Genomic DNA, 20,160 nt, shown 5'->3' with positions numbered 1-20,160 from the left:
TTTTTCTCTTTTATCTTTTTGATGTAATTTTCTCTTCCATTTTTTGAGGTACTGCATGGATTTCTATTCTGCAACTTTCACATTTATTATCCAAACTCCCTTATCAGATGAAAGCTACCTGTTATTAGCACCATGCATGCAGAGAAAAAAAAGAGCTTGAGCACACAAGACAATTGTAAAGAGTCCAACAAAAGTGGGCGCATGTAAGTATCAACCTTGCAAAAAAAGGCATCATCTATGTTCGTTCATACTCCATGCTACATTGAGGTTAACAGCACCATATATGAATAATCAAGCCAGGTTCGGCTTACATCAATCCTTCCAAGGCATCTATATCACCACCTTTATACAAACCATCTCATGTGATCATGCCATGAATGGCTGGTAGGTCGAGGCTTGTCCCTGCTGATCCATGGCTTGGCTAGGGCACTTTGGAGATTTGATGCATTTTCCAGAAAAAAAAAAAGCGACTTAGGAATGTGAAGTTGTGAACATCAGCCCTAGCACAGAGAATGGCAGGATAATGTTGATGATCCATCTTCACATAAAAAGGACACTTTTTTCTTTCCTAACAATTGCTTCCAAGCCAAATGGTGACTTATCTGCGACAGAGCCATTGATTGTTTATACATGTACAGAACCATATTGTTTCTTCGCATTTAAAATGCTGAGTTCGCCTCTTCAATGGCAGTGGTTGGGTTAATGGACTCAAGATACCAGTTCCGTTCAGTGTTGTTCCTTGAATTATATTTCGATATGTGCAAGACCTTGTTGTGGTAGTTGTATAGTGTCTTGCGGTGTCCAATGCTGATATATGTAATCCCTGCAGCTTCAATCTGCCTGTACAGATGAGCCTGAGGATATAATGCAATTGTAAGAAGATACTGGTGCAAGTTTGAACTATAGCTAATTTATGTATGATTTCACAATGATAATAAACTATCTATCAGAAGCTCTCAATATCTACAAAACGCCTACATCCATATTTTGATGATTTAAGAGTGCGGACAGGGGTAAGAAATTCCAGTCATAAATAATATTATTGAAGACTTGAAGTTCAATAATAAGTGCAGCAGACAGTGGACATTTTTTTCCATGAAGAGTGAATTTCTAATGCTACCAGTAAAACCGTTGAGAATTCCAAGGAACAATCTAAGGGCCTGTTTGGCATTGTTGTGTTTTTTTTTTCTTGTTTGTTACCCTACAAAATAGTAAAAGACCAAATAGAGATTGACATTGAAGATAGCATTTGCCCAAGCTTCTGCCATTCCTTGCTTTTATTTTCATTTTTTTGAAAGCGAAAAAACCTTTGCTACCAAAAGCTCCAAAAGGGTTTCCGAACAATTAACAAACAGAAGGGTTTCATTATACATATTTGCTCAGTCTAGTTCAATTTTCTTCTTCGATTTTTGAAAACAAAAGCAACACCAAGCAGGCCCTAAGTTATCTACCTTTTCTCTTTTTTTCTTTTTTTTCTTTTTTTTTTGAGGAAAAAAAAAATCAATGATGGATGGCATATTCATGTCTCACACCCGAAAATTTTAAAACATGTGTCACTGGCAGTTTTAGATGACTAAAAAAGGAACCTAAGAACCCAATTGTTGCTGAGTTAAAGAAGGTTCACTATCACAACATACCTCATTGGTACCGTCCAATGCACTTGTAGACTCATCCAATAAAACCAATTTTGGTTTTGAAAGTAACAAACGAGCAAATGCAAGGCGCTGTTGCTCACCAAGAGAAAGAACACTTGACCATTCATATATGGAATCCAGGCCATTGAAACGAGACAAGATGTCTCCAAGCCGAACAACTTCAAGCACATGAATCAGATCATCAACTGTGGGCTTCTTAGGCTTAATGGATTCATCTGCTGGCCTCGACAGTTCAGACAGTAAAGGTAGAGAGCCTGAGAAGTCATGCATGACACTAACTATGAAAAGCTCTTCCAGTTCTAGTAAATAGTGTGAAACATATAACAGTAATTCAAAAGGATTCTGCAAGAATTCACTATTTTGCAAAAATTTAACTGATAAAACAAAAATAATGCTTTATAAATTATCATAATTTCCAGAACTAGCATGATCACTGAAAAGGCCATTAAAGAACATGCAGATCTTCAAGTAAGACCACATTGTCTGCAAGCACTTGCTATATAAGGAGAATTAGCATTTTAAGAGAGCACCCAACTTCAAAAGCATTCAAGTTTGTAAATGCATGTTGCATAACAGACAAGTGGATTTAACGTGGAAAACAAGATTGGCTCTGCAAACCAAAAACATGCTAAAATTATCAAAAATGTTTTCCATATTTTATGTTCTTCCCATTCTGCAATTCTTCTATTATTGAACGTGGAGGGTTCCCCCCATTAACTGAATGTAAAGTGAAAACATTGCTAATTGAAAAACATTACTTTCTAATGTTAAACTGTAACTCAGCAATAATATAAGAGTGGATTACGCCACAGATATACATCTAATATCATTGTTGCAGGCATATGTTTTCTTTAGATGACCCATTTTGGCTTAAGTATTTTGTGTTGATAAAACTTCCAGCAAGACATGCATTTATTAATGTTTCCTTCCATTTAAGAAAGTCAAGGGTAAAGTTGACATCATCTCTCAAAGTCAAGCACCTGATTTCAGTGATACTAGGCAAGTAGTCAATTCTCATGGCCTTTGAGCACTCGAGTCTTATGGCCTAGCAAGTACCCAAATATATACTATAGAACTATATCCACAACAATGGTTCTTTCCTTCCAGTGAAACTCTAGAAATTGCCCAACTTCATTTTTCATGAATTAGTTTCAGTTTTCTACAAATGTAAATATAACCTAATTAATGAAATAACTTTGTGAGAAGTAGGGCTGATCCGACTAGGCAGCCCAATCTGCATTCAACCTGCCAAAAGTAGCTTTAAATTTAGACTAAACATGTTCAAATCATAAACAGATTGAGTCATTTATATGAAATGCCATACCGCTAGATAAAGGGCATACCATACCATACTGATCTCATACTGGTATACCATTTTGGAGCATACCGACATTGCCATACTATACCGAACCGCGTACCAACATTATAGTAGGATTTTATCGGCACGGGATCCGATACCGAGATGATTTAACTAATTTAATAATTAAGTCGAGTTCGAATTTCATGCCCATAACATATTTAGCCCATTTATTTACCTATTTAAGTCTATAACCTATATAATGGGCCGAACCAAAATCTCATGCTCGAACACAACTTCCCATCTGAACCTATAATATTTAAGTTGAAAGTCAAAATGGCTTCTCGAAAGTTCTCCAATCTCCATTTCTTGTGTCATTTTCTATTTTGTGGGTTAGGGTTTACATGAGCGTCATCCAACCCTCCCCCAGTTCCCATTGCACTGTCCCACCGGCTTCGGCCTCCAATCACCCTTTCGATGAGGCTTTAAGGGAGAAGAGGAAGAGCCCCTCCTTGATCTCCAACTTCCTACCCTCAAATCAAAGGTCCATGGAGGAGATTGATCTAATGGTGGCTAGATTCATCACCATCATCAGTGGTGACCACGAACACCGATTCGATCCTTCTCTCTTTCCTTCTTATCTTTGCTTCCATCTTTGGCTCTTTTCGTGATTAGGACTAGGGTTTCTTGAGAGTGAAAGAGCACCATCCTCGTCATTCTATAGCTTGGATCACCTCTTTCGAGACTCTAACCAAGAAGAAAGAGCCCTTCCTTAATCTTCAATTTCTTACCTCAAATCGAGATTCTGTGGAGAATGTAAGACTGGTCCACCACGACTCTTTGAGTGATCAAGATTAGGGTTTCTTGGAGAAGAGGAAGAGCATCATCCTTGTTGCTCTATGGCTCTAATCGGCCTTCTTCTAAGGCTTTGATTGCGATGAGGAAAAACCCCTTCTCAATCTTCAATCTTCTGTGGAGAATCAATCTCATCTATTTGCCCCTCTCTAGTTCCATCCTCAAACCCCACCTCTCTCTCTCTCTCACTCTCTCTCTGTGTGTAGTCTGTCCTCTACAAACCCTACCTCTCCTCTCTATCTCTTTGTGGCTCCATCCTTTGCAAACCATGTCCCTTCCTCTCCGTGGCTTTGTCCTCTACATCTCCCACTGGTCGTCATCCAGATAGATGGGAGGCTCTTTAACAGCCCCGGCTTCGCCAAATTCCACACAAGAAGCTATTTTTAGGTTTGTATAAAGAGGCTGGGATGATTCTTGGATGAGAGTTTGGTGCATTGTCAAACAATCTTGGCTGACTTTGATGGCAACATATCTTGGATGGACTACTTCCATTCTACTAGCAATCGATTGCAGCCATTCTGATTTAGCTGTGAATTTGAGCCTCCTCTTCCTTTCTTTGCTCTAAATAGGTTACTAAACATGATTCAAAGGTGAATTTGAGCTGTTTTGTTTATAAAACAGGTTAAACAGATCAGGTTAGATTAGTTGTTTATTAAATAAGACAAGTTCAAGTTTTAAATTCTGATCTGTATAATTAACAGATCGGGTTCAGGTTTAGGGTACCCAACCAGACACGAATGCCACCCCTAATGGGAAGTGATATATCCCTTTCTTTTTAATCATTCTGTTACTCTTTAACAAGTTCATTCCAGTCTATTTTTTTATTCACTGTTTATCACATCCAGCCCTTTTGACAACACCAACTTTGTATACTGCAAAACTACACAGTTCATATCCAAAAAGAGAAAAGTTACTAACAAAATATGATGACTAAAGAAAAAGAGGATGAATCAAATTGAACAATCTATCAACTAAAAGAAGTGAAGAGATGGTTCTCAAAAACTTTTCACCCAAATCAACTAGCATTTGACGTTCGAAAAAGCTGTTTAACTTAATTATACCACATTTAGGTTGTGAGAGAGATGTCGTATAAGCATGCAAGAAATGTGAGCAGATACAGGAGGAGGAACAATTTTATGGGAAATCAAGAAATTCTAGAAAAAACAGTTGGCGGTAATTTCGATGTCTTTCTCCTTGCATTTCACAATATCAAAAGGATTTCTCAAGATCAGTACCTTTTTCCTAAATCAAGCAATTTTTGCTGTATGTTTCCAGCTTTTGCATACTATATCCCTTCTAACATGCATTGCATGCATCAACTGGATAGAAAAGAATAGCAATGGTGTTGACAATGCTTTATACGACCAAAAGCCCTTAATATGGAACAATAGGCATCAAACGTTAAGTCTTTAGCTTTGTGATGATGAGTCCAATGGTAAGGCAGATACTACCAGGTCAAAGGCTTTGAGATTGGATGGCTCCTAGTGCCCAACTCAACCCACGGTAAAAGACCAATAGAAGTGAATTTTCAACTATCACATTTCCAGGTATCTCTATTGCTTCTCCCTATTGATCTATCATGTCCCTAGCAGGCACGGATTAAGCATATGATGGTCTCATCTTATGAGCTTCACGTCAGCTGTTCAGTTCATGTCAAGGAACAACAGTAGTGCATCCCCATGATGCCAATTATATGTGAAATCTCCATTCAAGTGAAGATGGATAACTTTAAAAAAGTATCATAGAGTTGAAATCTCCATTAATTAGCAAAGGGATTTTGGAGTTATAAGAACTTATGCTAGCATGATCACGGTGAAGTTTCTCCAATATGTGGTTGGGACCAAATTTACCAACCAAAGGAAACTTGACTGCAGCTTCCATTCAAGATGAAATTGAGAACATGGTATAAATTTTGGAGTGATTGTGATGTGGTATGTGCAAAGTGTCATCCTTTGATCAAGACGATATGAATGAGAATATCAAAAAGTGGAGAATCCAAAACTTATGGAACAGTGCCATCAAATTGACTATCAACCTTTGAACTAAGGAACATCATCTCACGATCACTTTCTAGAATAGATTTAAGAAAGCCATGACACCGTTCAGCCAAAATCCTCAAATCTCAATTTCTCTACATCCTTATGATATGGGAAAAATTGTTTCTGAGAGCAATGCATCACAGTTTTGGTGATTAGACTTCAAAATTCTATTATCTATATGAAACATTAGATGTCATATTAATATTACTGTATAATTTCAGTTAAAAGATTGATTATCAATATAATTATTGGAAGGAAGAGTGTTTTTCTTGAATCAGCGAAATATTTTAGCAAGGATGTTTCTCCTTTTGCAATGTTGAATGAAAATATTGTTTTCGTTCCTTCTCATTTCTCCATCAAACCAAAGCTTATTGTCCGCATTATAAATCTGAGCTTAACGCAAGTCAGGAAGAGGATTTTGATTCACCAACTGGCAAATAATTGAATCTAGGAGGGGTTATTTCATTGTAACATCAATCCCTCAAATCTTCTGGACACATATGTAATTCTGCAATCAGCATAAATAAGCACACAATGTTGCAGGATTCAAAGCATCAATCATGCAACTGGTAGGAACTATCTTATGCCGTATTTAATCGGTTGCAGAAAGTGTTAAAAACAACTAAGGAGATATTAGGACTTAAGTTTCCAAGGCACAAATGCAGATTGTCAGGTCTATGAAGATACACTCAGTTACTGTTTCAGGAATTTCCTTTCAATAAAAGAAACCAAGTCAACTTATGACCTGTAATGATGGTATTTAGCATAAACCAAAACTTACCAGTCGTTTGGGAGTTTTCTGAAGGAAAAATTATATCCTCACTCCACGTTGGATAGAGTAGTTGCTGGCGAAGTGTTCCCAATACCATATATGGCCTTTGGGGAAGGAAAAAGACACCCCTAGCTCGCCTGTTTTCAGAACTTTCAAGTTGTTCCTCTTTCTTTAATGAAGTCATTGGTTTGGAAGAATTAGTATCAGCTGAAATGGATGTTTGAACTTGCCCAGCATCCCTCATATAGAATGTGATATTCCCTGCACCAGTAGTCCAGAGACCAGCCAGAGCTCGTAAGAATGAAGTCTTACCACTCCCACTAGGGCCCATCACCTATAAATGAAACAAAATTACATAAAATGTCCTCGAGTAGTGTCAGGTAAAACATATTTGATACGAGAAAATCTTTTACCAGTAAGTGATCTTGGTCATTGATATCAAGTGATAGGTCGGTAATAAGAATGTGACCACTTCGTGGTGTCTGTAATGTTAAATTTTGGATCTCTAATAACCTACGGCAGCCAGCCTTAGGCACAGATCCATTTGACCCCAAGGAGGTTGGAATCTTTTCATCTTGAAACTGAATATTTATCTTCTCGGTATTACCATATTCAGGTATATAAGACTTGCTACCATCCAAAATATCATCAAACTCGCCTGGAAGTAAAAAACAATTGATTGGAGAGATGGTTTAAAAACATTGGACTGAGATGGATTCAAAATGATAAGTGCATAGAAATCAAAGTCACAGACAAGAATTATTCTAGGAAAGCACAAAGATATAGATATGTTATGACATATGACTGATACATAATGCATGCACATATGAAAGTTCATTCTATATGTTCATCATATATGACATGGCATTGTGGCAGATTTAGGTCAAACAATATTAAAATGTTAGTAGAATACTCATATTGACCATAACTTTTCAGAAAAAAACCAATGTATTATTGCATTTTTACTGATGAAACTATGTATTGTAGCACATCACCTGCTAATCAAAATACAGATAAGCATGTTTCTCCACTTTCTGACCTGCTTATCAGAGTATCTGAACCTACAAATACTATATGTATGGTGAACTTCCAGAATCACAGTAAAGCCAATGTGAGACACCATTGGACCCTTGATGTATTAATGGAAGACAGGATCTTTAGGGGCTATCTCAACAAGCATAAGATTTGCAACACATGTCGAAGCATTGTGTAACAATCAGTCGGAGAAAAGTCTATATTTGTACTTGGCACATGCATCACATATAAGGAAGACGTCAGTCTAGTCGAGAGGTAAACAACATGGCAAGACTATGGACTTGAATAATAGCGCATGCTGGATTTAAGTATATACCAGCCTTAGCGCTAAGGTACAAATATCAACACACCTCTTGGCATGATACTGTAGTGGCACATGCTATAATATCCCAGTTCTGTTGTGCCAGCATCACCAGGAGCAACATGTGTGTGCATGATATCATGCCATATTGGTAAGGTACCGGTACAGGTACTGGTAACTTCAACCCTAATAGCAACACTATACCTACTCTTAAAGCATCGAAGCAGTTGCAACCAACTTGGGGCCTAGTTTAGGACATCTAAAAGCACACACTTAGCCAGAGGTATGCACAGTGTGAATCAATGAAGATAAGCTAACTGATGAGGCCCATCATATGTTATAATAGGACATCATTATACAAGATTCTATAGAACTATTACTACATTAATTTTTAAATTGCTAAAAGATCTCCCTAGGAATCTCTCCTCCAAAAACAAATAGGTTTTAATGATACCTCATATTTCCTTATGAATCCATATTGCACAGGACATATCATTAAGAAGCCAAAGTTTCAAAGGGTCAAAATCTTTATTCCACTTACAGTTGACCGTGAATTCAATGATGATATGTTATACAACTGATAAGCCCCATCATATGTTATAATAGGAGATAATTAATACAAGATTCTGCAGACATATTACTACATTAATTTTTTAGATTGCTAAAAAAACTACAGTAATCACTCCTTCAAAAACATGTAGGATCTAATGATATCTCATATTTCCTTATGAAACCATATTGCAATGGACATATCATTAAGAAGACAGTTTCAAAGGTTGAAAATCTTTATTCCAATTATGGTTGACTATGAATTCATTAATTATATTCTTCACTAAAGGCATGTGAGCTCCAATACCTGATTCTGCTTTTGTATTCTGGAATTATATATGAACACCTTTTGTGCTCGATATATGACCTTTTTACTAGGAATGTATATTCATAATTTCATCTGTATGCATATGAGAATTATAATTATAAAATCAAGCAATGTTGCAACTATTTGGGATTGGATGTATGAATTTTCCTCACTGCTAATTCCAATTATAGGTTATACACTATATTTCTGCAAGTCCTTCAAAGCCTTTCTCATAACTTTCATTCATATTATAGGTCCTTCTTCCCTAATGCCCAAAACAGCCAAACACTGCTACATTACCAAAGAAAATTTTCCGAGTTTTGCTACATCCACTTGGTATTGATCCACATATAAGATGGATAATGATATTCTTCAAATGAGCAACCTAGTATTTAGTACACAATTTTCAAATTCATGAACCTAGTGTTCTTCTGGGATGGATATGACGCACATCGTACTCATGCAACATTATATCATGAATACTCCTAAAGTGTCTTAAATTTTACCCCCATAAATCATGCATTTTCGCATTTATACCGGCATGTCTTTTGTTCTTTTACATCTGCAGGACACTGTTAGTCCTGCCATTATTCTTGCATGCTTCTACTAAGATTTTTCAGATAAGATATAAAAAGCATTGGTCTTTATTGGTTTCTGACACAGGCCCTAAACCGCATGCTGTATAGAGAAAAGCACAAGGAACAAAACGAGAGAAGTGGAAGAAAACTCCAAGAATAAAATTATATTAATCAACCAAGTCTCCTTAAATAACCCAAAGGCCACCTTATAGACAAGCCTTACAAAGCCATACTAAAAAAAAGGAAATCCAACCCAGAAAATTAAAGGAAAATAGACTATGATTATTCAACCACAAAATATGAAAATTTGGCAAAAACTAAAGCCAACTCTATGGAAAATCCATAGGACTTTTCATTGTTGGGGTTTTTGGCTGCAGATATATTGGCTCCTAAAAGGTTTGGCATCATCCAATTGATCATAATATTTTTCAACTTCAACCATGCTGCATCAGTTTCATGAATCATCCTATACTAACCTCAAACTTCCCATACTGTATGTATCAAAGACTACAGCTAAAAGATATATTCACCAGGAAAGAGCTACTAAAGCTTCCCTACAGATTCCTGCTCCCAGGGCAACATAGATGAACCATAGTCAAACAAGAAGAGTCAATAAACATACTTGCCGGGAGTTGCCTACAAGAAACAGATTGAATCTAAGCATGGTCTGAAGTTCAATATTCTCTAGTGAAAGGCCCAAATAAGACTAAAAGACAACTACATCCTAGAACTTCTATATTAGAACATTAGGTTTATCAGATGAATCTAAAATGTGAGAACTGTTCATAAAGGCCTTTTGTTCCAATTAATTTCAGAGCAACCAAATTTCAGACATACTGATGCACTAGTCAAAATTAACAACTTAACTAATAAAAAAAATCCAGAAAGGTGATAAAATTGGAGGCAGTGGTGTTTCATTCACCAAAGGATCATGAATGCATCCCAACTTAATATGCTTGTCCACCAATATCGTGATAAAAAAGGAAATCTAGAATGCAAAATTTTCCCACCACACAAACTGCATTGAACCATGTGCTTAAACTTTAGATCTCATGATGGGAAAATAGCAGTTATTTCTCTATATGATCAATATTCTCAATCAATCAGCACACCGAAAACCTGCTTTTAAAATATGCCAGTGGTTTCTTTTTCTCAAAAATTATTCCAGAGGTTTATATCAGCATTTTCAGCTGATTGAGAGACTCCACATCACAAAACACTAGGAGCAGATTTTTCATTGTCATCTGGCATTACATTATTAATTTCAGCTTAATCTTAAACAAATGAAAATCAGGAGAATGCTTAACAATGATGCAATATGGCACTGTTAATAAGAGAACAGGTTTTATACAAAAAGCAACGAGATATGAGTTTTATACTGTCGTTAGGTGAGTATTGTGAGAGTTGTATACCTGCATCAATTGCACCCTTTGAGAAATGTATAACAGCAGATGTCAATATTTATCACCTGCTTAATGAAATTAATCATATCTACATTGATGAATAAAGCAACTGATATACATGCATGCAGCACTACAAATGAAATTTAAAAAAAAAAAAAAAAAGAAATGCAAAGGCTTTACCTAGACGATCTATGACAGCTGAGAAGGCACTGATTGCTTGAAATTGATAGACAATGATGGAAAAATCACCAAGAATATGATTGAAAGCAGAGACAGATTGGTTGATCACACCAAACTCGATTTTTCCCGTGAAATACATTGGAGCAACAACAGCAGCAGGGAGAATCTGAATTAAGTAGCGGTAACCATTGGTAAAGAACTCCAGATTTCGAGAAGAAATCAGCAATTGCTGCAAATGGAAAAAAAAAAATCAAATATGTTATAGATACAGGTGCTTACTTTGTTCCAGAAAGCATGGAAATTTGAGAAGCAAGCTGGAATTTTTTTTTTTTTTTTTTAAAGAATCCTTAATACCTTGAAAGAAATAAGAAAAGAAAAGTAGCACATTGCTTCATTAACAGCATTTGGATCTGGATTAAATGGTTGATAAAGCTATGCTCTTTTAGTAGAAATTGCAATTCTTCATGTCCACATAATAATCAGGCATAGCATGTCTCCAACACAGGATCATGCACCATAACTTAAGATTAGTACCACAATGAAGGTACGCAACTCTGCAATATTTGCCAGTTTAGGAAACAGTTCGAATACCATTGCTGAAAACAATTATTATGATCCAAATATCCATTGGCATCACCAAACTAGATCTGCAAGGGTCTTCCAAGCATGACCAAGTCAAATAGATTTACTATGCGAAAGTATGATGGCTAGCTCAACTAAGGTCAGACATACAAGCTCATAAATATCACCATATCTAGTTTTAAGTTTGAGCTTTCATATGAATAAGACCAATATTGAACCAATGAAACTTATGACTGCTAAACAGGATCACAGACTTTTCAAAGAGGATAATGCTTGTTTGTCATTTTATGGTGATGAATAAATTTGATTACTCAGAGTTAATAAACATTTCAAACCAGCATTTGTCAAAAAATGCTACTCAAGTTTTTGGACAACAATTCAACCTGGCCGTGCTGTCCTGGGGCAATTACTAGACAGACAAATAGTCCATTCAAGAAAGATGCTATTGTTTCAGAACTTACAAGAATATGCAATCAATAAGAAACAAGTTTAAAAGAACTTGGTTTTAAAGCATAAATGCAGATGACAGGGACATGTGATGACACAACTGTTGACCTTCACATGGAGATTGCTATCACCTTTATAAATCTGTAGCATCAAATTGGCTTTCACATGCAAATGAGTCCACCAGGGTCTCATTTAACCATTTTATTGCCCTGTAAAAAGTGTTGCAAATTCAACCAACTTGCATAATCAAAATTAATGCAACAGTTTGATCACTCTGATGTCTTCCAAAACAGCTATTCACAAAGACCTGAGTGAATGGCATTTTTGAGTTCCTGTTCTTCATCCATGCCTGATACCACTACTCAGTTCACCATGCAGCCCATCATGTACATAATAAACTGAGGTTGTTGTCCAATGGAATAGTAGCTAAAAAAAAGGCCTTGTTGGGATGCAGCAGAAAAGAATATTGATTCAAAATTTGCAACTAAACATGCAACACCGTTGAAAAGAACAATCAACCAATCATTAATTGATCTTAGAATCATGTTTTTTTTGAGTGGAATCTTATGATCATGTTAATGACTGTCAGATAAACAATATAAGTTCTTTGATATAGATAAAGTCTAGTGATTTTCCACACGGAGATCATGAGCCAACTCGGCTACCATAAAGTTCAATTAAGACAGTTCAACCTTCCCTCCATGACCATCAGCAAAAAAATACAAAGGAAGTCAAAACATCATCAATGGATAATGGATGCCAATTTCATCAGAAATCCACTACAATGAGTTCTTAAAAAATATTCAAAGCTTAATGTGGCCATATGGTAGCTACCATAAGTGGCTCCTTATCTCAACATGCTTCATTCCTAAAGGTAATACCAATGACTAAATATTAATAATAGACAAGAGGAATTGCGGCAGTCCTGCATTCTGCTATCCCATGGCATGCTAATCTACTTGAAGATCAACATTAAAGAGAACCTTTTGAATTTTTATTAAAATTATTTTTTGCAAAAAAGACAAAAGTGGATTGGTCATTCAGGTCACAACTTGCAAAGCAGAACAAAACTATTATTGTCAAAGTACAGCATAGTGCATGTATCATTCACAAAATAAACAATTATCTCAACCACAGTTGGCCAAACCATGCCAAACTGGCCAACTCCGACGTACCAAACCGGAACGGTCAGTTACTGGCACAGTTCCATGCTTCGGTTCGGCAAATAAAAGGATCACTTCAATTCACCTTAGATTGCCTTCAAGACTTTCAAAACCCCATCCACCTGCACCACCACATCCCCAAGCAATCGATTACCCTCAAGTTCCTCCTCTCCGCCCCTCTCCCTCTCCCTCTCCCTCTTGTTGGTTCTTGTACATCGTGGTTCAGTACCATACGGACTAGTACTGCACCGTACTGATCACTGGCCTACACACCTATCAATACCGATTCTTCCAACCTTGATCCCAACTTCATGAAAATAAAAAAAATAGTTTTTCATCACAAACTATTTTTCTACTAAAAATCAGACAACATTAAAAAAGCATAATAATTGGAAAGTAAGAAAATCAACAAAAAAATAAAACACAAGAAAGTAATAAGCAATTACTATGATAGGAAAGTAATCAAAAAAGACAACTACTGTCTCAATTTTATTTTTCTATTAGAATGATGAAGTTCAGTTGGATGGCTGAAATTGGCGCAATTATAAGGTACTCCATTGTCACCTAGGTAAGAGGTTCAAAATATGGAAACAACCTCTCTATACCCATGGATAAGGCTGCATACATCTTAACCACCCTTCACCCCCCCACCCCGCCGCCCCCCCCCCCCACCCCAACACACACACACAAACGTCAGAGTGGCAGAAGCCTCAAGCACTAGGATACACCTTTTTAATGATAACTTCAGTTTTTCTACGATTGGATAATGAATGGGCATTCCTCACTTCCAACCATTGTATATTTGTCCTTTGTGAGGAGTATGGTATTCCAAGAGTTTATTTGGATGATAGTTTGCATTCATTTGATTAACTCGAACAAACACTCAAGTCCCTTCAGTTACAATAAAAAATCATCATCCAATCCCTCTAATGCCAACTCAAGAGCAACATTTTGTACCACACAGGTCTGGACCAAACAGTGATAATGCAATATTGGATGATTTTCTAAATGCAACCACATTCCTCACGCCCTGTTTCTTAGCATGCATACTTCATTTATACTTCTGCAATGGGCTCGAGTCCACATTTTATCTATAAATGCCTCTGATGCAAAGAAAAGAAAAGCACCCTATTAATTGTATGTAGGATTATAATGTCAATTAAAAATTACATCTGAGACGCTCCTCTGAAAGTTTGGCCATTTGATGAACCAGTATTATGTTGTCCATAATTTTCTTGCAATCTTGTGCTGATTTCATGCAAAATTGTTGCATTAAAAAAATTTTACCAAGAATGTATTCCTGAATAGTCTTGCATATTAAGCTTTGCAAACAAGAAATTCTTTTCACCACAGCTATGCATGCCGATCAATTTGTTGAGTATAATCAATGCATAAATATAAATTTAAACAAGCCAAAAACATGCAAAAATGCATGTGTTTGGTAGATATATTATTTTCTCATTTTTGTTAAGAAGAAAAGGTTGTATTCAATATCTTTGCATGAAACATACTAATAGTTGAAGAACTTGGTAAATCATTTGTACATAAAGAATGTATTTATTTCAAAACATGATTAGCAATTGATATATGTACATATATATTTAAATTTCACTCGGTGACCTAGACTAATTGCAGCAAACAGGCCAGCATCACCACATGATAATGTAAACTTATAACAATGGGCGGTCAATCTTCATGTCTCTGCTGGAGAGCACAGGGAAGAAAGGTTCATAATTAACGACAACTGTTAGGCAGGAACAATGCCATTGTAATGTCCCACTCTCTAAGAGACCAAATGGGAGGGTCTACCTAATGGACCTATTAAAATGTCTATGGTTGTTTAAACAACAAACATGAGCTCATAATAATGGGCCATTGAACTTTACATCCATATTCTAAAGAACGAAGAAGTGCCCTCTCAAGAACTCAGCCACAGAGAAGTGTCTGGTGGTGATAATTTCACTGCACTATCTCATTCTCCAAGAACACAAGTTTAATGGATCAGTGACCTATCTTATGCAACAATCAGTTCTGCCACTAAGTTCTAATTTGTTGTCATAGTCAAATAGTAACTTGTCATCTCAGTAATTTATGGTTTTCAACCTGTTCCTCACGACTATACATTGCTTGTGCAAATGTATTTGAACTGTGCGCTTTTTCAATTTCTAATGATTGTACCTCGTAGTTTATATTTAGTCACATGATCCATTATTTATGGGTTCTTTTTTTTTGAAGAAAAAAGAAAAATAAATACTTATAACATGGACTAAGCAACAATACGTGAGTATCATAGGATACTGTAAAGAATAGTTAAGAAATTAATTAGATGCAAACAGGAACTTACTTTTAAATTTTCAAAAGCCCTTCTGAAACGCTCCAGCAACAGTTGCACTTCATTTTCCTCACCTGCATAAAAGGCAATTGATTCGGCATTTTCTCGAACCCGCACAAGCCCATAACGAAAATCTGCTTCTTTCTTCTCTTGCAGAAAATTCAAAGTGACTAAATCCTGAAAAATAAACAGGACCAGTTAGGAAAAGAAAAGCAGAGATCACCATGCAGAAAGTTCTATAACTAGTAGAGTTGAGCAGAGTTACCTTTCCAAGGAACACACTGATAGCTGTGCCACCGAGAGAGTAAACAAGAAGCACAACAAATAATGGTGGATAAATTCCATACAGAATGTTACTGAATGATATCAGGTCTACAGCTGCATTGAAGAGAGTCAAAGAAAATGAAAGTGCAGTTCCAGTGAAGGAACTTAGATCATCAACAATCCGTTGGTCTGGATTGTCAATTATAGACTGAGATTGAATTTTATAAAACATCTGGTTCCTAAAATAGCGTTTCATATAGTAGCCTGTCATCCAAGATCGCCATCTTAAAGAAAGGGTCTCCCTTGCGTAGTCTCTTACAACAAAGAACTGCAAGACACCGGAAAAGCACATGTAAAGCATAGTCGAAACCAAAAAATAAGAGTGTAGTTTAAAATAATTTGCTTTAACTTGGTTGCACATCTGCATATGTGTAATATGAAAAATGCTGGAAAGAAGAGGAAAACCCTTATGGTTGACAAGCTGCAATAGGATACCCACACTAGTAACCAACATCTACATCTTATATACCGGTCATATGTGATGCATACATGTATGCTTGGGTCTTTTGAAGATTGAAGTGCAGAGCATATCTACACATCTAAACACTTGTTGCCCATGCAAAATCTAGATGGGACCACTCCTAGGTAGCTCAATAGTTTAAATGGGTACAACCGCAAGCCAAGAGTTATTGATGCAATGACCTCACATCTTGGCAGCTTCATATGTTGACCCATGAAATCTACTTGGATTGCATCGATATAATGTTTTTCCTCTGCTCAAAATACACCATTTTTCATATGACTTTTTGATGATAAACCATTAGCTCTCCTCCATTTTACATGCTTACGTATGTAGGTTCAAAACATCTCCTCAGTCCTTAATACTCCTCTTAAATTCCTGATGCTGCTGCATGTTGTTACCCTACACACTTGATAAGGCACACCAGAGATCATTTAAATTTGTATATAATACTCTTGCTCTATATAATTTTATTCATTGAAGATGTTCTTGCAAGCCAAGCATTATCTAAAGGCAGTTCAATTTACAGATTGGCAAGTAAGGATATCAACTAGCAGTTGACATGGTACATCTACTGTGCTGAACCATGTTGGCACTCAACACACACTTGAACAAGAGGAAACACTTGTTATAAAAAGATTAGTATGTTGTGCTCTAAGAAATGCTGTCTTATTCATTCTACTCAAACGTAAACAAAATTACATTGCTTTACACTTGTTTATCCATGTATGTTAAACAGATGAACATAATTTTATACATAAATGCTGTCTTATTCATTTTGCTCAAACGTAAACAAAATTAAATTGCTTTACACTTGTATATACATGTATTTTAAACAGATGGACATAATTTTATACAATCTATGGTAACAAAAGTTATAGACCATCCTAAACATCATGATTGTTTCTTAACATGCACATTGCATATTCCAAGCAAGTTGACATGCTAACATTGCTTAACCATGTACAAACATTAATATCAGGAACATGCTTGAAATGTATGTGACAAAAACTAAAATGGAGTATATAACTATGTTCGCATGTAAATATTTTCCTCCCGTTACTTCCATTAATATTTTTTGTATTTACACCTGACTATAGTGTTCATAAACCATTACTTGACATTTAGTGTATTAACAGCAGCCAGAGGTAAGCAATTTCACTAGTAGATTAGATGCATAATAATTTAAGAGTTTGTCATTCCATAAAAACTTCATAAGTTCCATGTACCAAGCAGCACTAGAAGAATCACCATCATAAAACAAAACATGTTGAAACTTTAACCAATAAACTTCAATTCAATCAGCTGATTTTGAAAAACAAACATATGTAGATGCTCCAAAACATTCTTTGAATGGCATGCAGAGCAATACCTACAAGAGTGCAGCAATATGCTCACCGGAATTCCTCCAGCAAAACTCCCTAAATAGTAGAGAAGTTGCTTTGTAAATTGTTCCTGATCCTTGTCTTGCAAAAGATACCAGAAGCAACTGAAACTTAATTAGCAAGTACATATGTGTATTTTTATTATCATTAACATTATGCTCAAAAAAAAATACATAAAATGCAATGACGATTCGAAAAGAGGAAAAAAAAACTCACTAGCAAGTGCATTGTAAAAATCACGCCCAAGAAAGTTAAATCCAACACTAATCCCTGTTGTTCCCAAGGTGAGAGCAAATACTGCAGCAAGCCTTAGCCTAGCTTGGACTTTGTCCTCTGATGACCAATATGGTGCAGCCACCTTCCAAAATCTCCTTAAAAGTGTCCCAAGGTCTGGAAGCACCCTGTTCTCATCCTATGGAGAAGGCATACATGTCAATTAGCTAATGGAAGCAACACTTGATAGAAACCCTTTTTTTCTGCAAGTTCCTGTAAAACATTTAGAACTTTGGAAGCAAAGATTTGTTGCTTTCCAAAAAAGATTGAAAATAACAGAAGCTTTATGTCAATGCTGTCTTCAACATCAATCTCCACGTGGCATTTGACTAATTTATAGGAAAACAAAGACACAAAAACAACAACGAATGCCAAATAGACCCTTAATTCAACGAGTCAACCTACAGGATCAATACAATCAAGAAAACAGGAAATAAACGAGTAATGGGAGTCTTGGGCAAAAGATAGTTAGCACATATACCACATACAGAGGATTAAAGAAGTTCCAAGACGACCAAGCATCAAAAAGCATTAAATAAAACAGCCTTTTGCTAAAAGAATCAACCCAAGAAACAAAAAAATCTTTGCTCAAGAATCAAGATTCCACCCAAAGAGTCTCACGCACAAGATCAGTTCAGCAAGAACAAGAACTGAAGAACGAAAAAGAGTCTCTCACCTGACCTTCCCCTGCGGCAGTGGACCTAGACTCCCCGACGGCGGCCGGCGATCTGATGACGGTGGGAGGAACCGCCGTCCTCCGGCGACGCATCGCGAGAGGAGACGAGATCTTGGAGACGCCAAGGGAAGAAGGACAGGCGAAGAATGGACCAGAGGAGAGGCGAGATGGGGTTGGTAGTAGCAATAAAGAAGGAGCAGAGACGAGAATAGACAGATGCATCTTTTCTCTCTTCCCTCCCTTTATCCTCTATTCTTTCCCAAATTGGCGAGGCAGAGGCGCCTGGGCGGGAGGAGCAATTTGGAGCCCGCTTCCCCTCTCTCTCACCCCGTTCCCCTTCACTGCAGGAAAAGAACATTTTGGCACGTCGGCAACCGCACGCGGCTTATCTGCATCTATTCATATGGACAGCAAGTAACGCGTGGTCCCGACCGATGAATCCGGTACGAATGCTATTTTTACATCAGAAACTGACCGTTACGATGATTCCGCGTGGACGAACGGCGTCTGATGGAGAAATAAATAGTGTCGGACTGTAGAAATATGGATGGTTAGTCAGGAGACTCTCTGGAACCTTTTTTACCTTTTTTTTTTTTTTTTTCTTTTTTCTTTTGTTTTTTTGCTGCTGTTGGCGTGTTTGGTTGAAGAATTCAGATTCTTGATACCTTAATCTCGCTCTAGCTTGGCCTAATTTAATTTGGCTAGCCTTAATCATTTGTCCAAACTTAGGAGAACTATGCCAATATAAATGAATCGGCACCATCTCTGATGTTGATAACTAATGCTTATCATCTTGATGACATGCATCTTATACTTTTTAGACAAAATATCAACCAAACTAGCAATTTTTTTTTTTTTTTTTTTTTGATTATGATGATTGTGAGGTTAATTTTGGTTTGAGTTATTGAGTTTGGCCAATATTACTATTGAGAATATTTGGTTGAGGCTTGGCCTAGCTTCGAAGAAACACAAGTAGCACATCAAAGCAAACAAATGCCATGTATAAACATGTTTCTATCATTTTTAATCTAACAACGCCACATGGATATTATACTATGCCATCAGTAACATATCAAATTTTGATGATAGTAAGATAATGATCTGGAAGAAATACTAGGAGAAATTTGAACTCGAGGCTAGACATGAAATGATCTGCAAACATATTCAAATATCCTCTATCTTGTTTAAAATCAAATTTTTAAATTTATAATCGAATTAAAGATAAAAAAATGGTATCTTTTTGTAAGAAAAGAAAAAGTAACATGCATTGTCAAGCTACCAAATAAATTCATAATTCAACAACAAGGACTAGCGAGTAAATATTTTTTCTCCTTCTATCTCCCTCCTCCGGCCAATCCCGGCCTTCCTTGGCTGCGGGCATTTGACGGACCCCATCTTTGCTCCCTTCCATATCTGAATTGCTTCGAGATATTAATTTTGTGCACAGATGCCGTCGAAATTAACTAGACCCGCAAGCTAAATTGAATCTTGGGCCTAAATGTTGTAATAGTTGGGTCTCACAAATGGCCCATCATGTTCGATTCACT

General features: G+C 36.6%; 1 protein-coding gene across 1 annotated transcript; it reads right to left on the bottom strand.

The window, feature by feature from the left end:
- Positions 1-173: 173 nt before the first annotated feature.
- On the bottom strand, positions 174-18,961 carry LOC105048193 (ABC transporter D family member 2, chloroplastic). Its single transcript, XM_010927411.3, has 10 exons — positions 18,614-18,961; positions 17,881-18,076; positions 17,678-17,745; positions 15,761-16,087; positions 15,508-15,672; positions 10,972-11,200; positions 7,032-7,276; positions 6,628-6,952; positions 1,638-1,909; positions 174-854 (listed from the first exon to the last, which is right to left on the bottom strand). Exons 1-10 carry the CDS (start codon positions 18,833-18,835, stop codon positions 660-662), a joined length of 2,244 nt encoding a protein of 747 aa, XP_010925713.1. The 5' UTR covers positions 18,836-18,961; the 3' UTR covers positions 174-659.
- Between the last annotated feature and the right edge of the window lie 1,199 nt (positions 18,962-20,160).

This window comes from Elaeis guineensis, chromosome 7, assembly GCF_000442705.2.
Source record: "Elaeis guineensis isolate ETL-2024a chromosome 7, EG11, whole genome shotgun sequence".
NCBI lineage: Eukaryota > Viridiplantae > Streptophyta > Magnoliopsida > Arecales > Arecaceae > Elaeis > Elaeis guineensis.
This window is presented reverse-complemented; position numbering and strand designations above follow the sequence as displayed.

What these genes read in the sequence shown, in the direction of transcription:
- LOC105048193 (XM_010927411.3), bottom strand. Translation starts at nt 18,835, where the DNA reads ATGCATCTGTCTATTCTCGTCTCTGCTCCTTCTTTATTGCTACTACCA. An exon ending in CTGCCGCAGGGGAAGGTCAG is followed by an intron (nt 18,077 to 18,613) that starts GTGAGAGACTCT and finishes CCTTCTCCATAG; the next exon opens with GATGAGAACAGGGTGCTTCC. An exon ending in ATGACCAAGATCACTTACTG is followed by an intron (nt 6,953 to 7,031) that starts GTAAAAGATTTT and finishes TTTCATTTATAG; the next exon opens with GTGATGGGCCCTAGTGGGAG.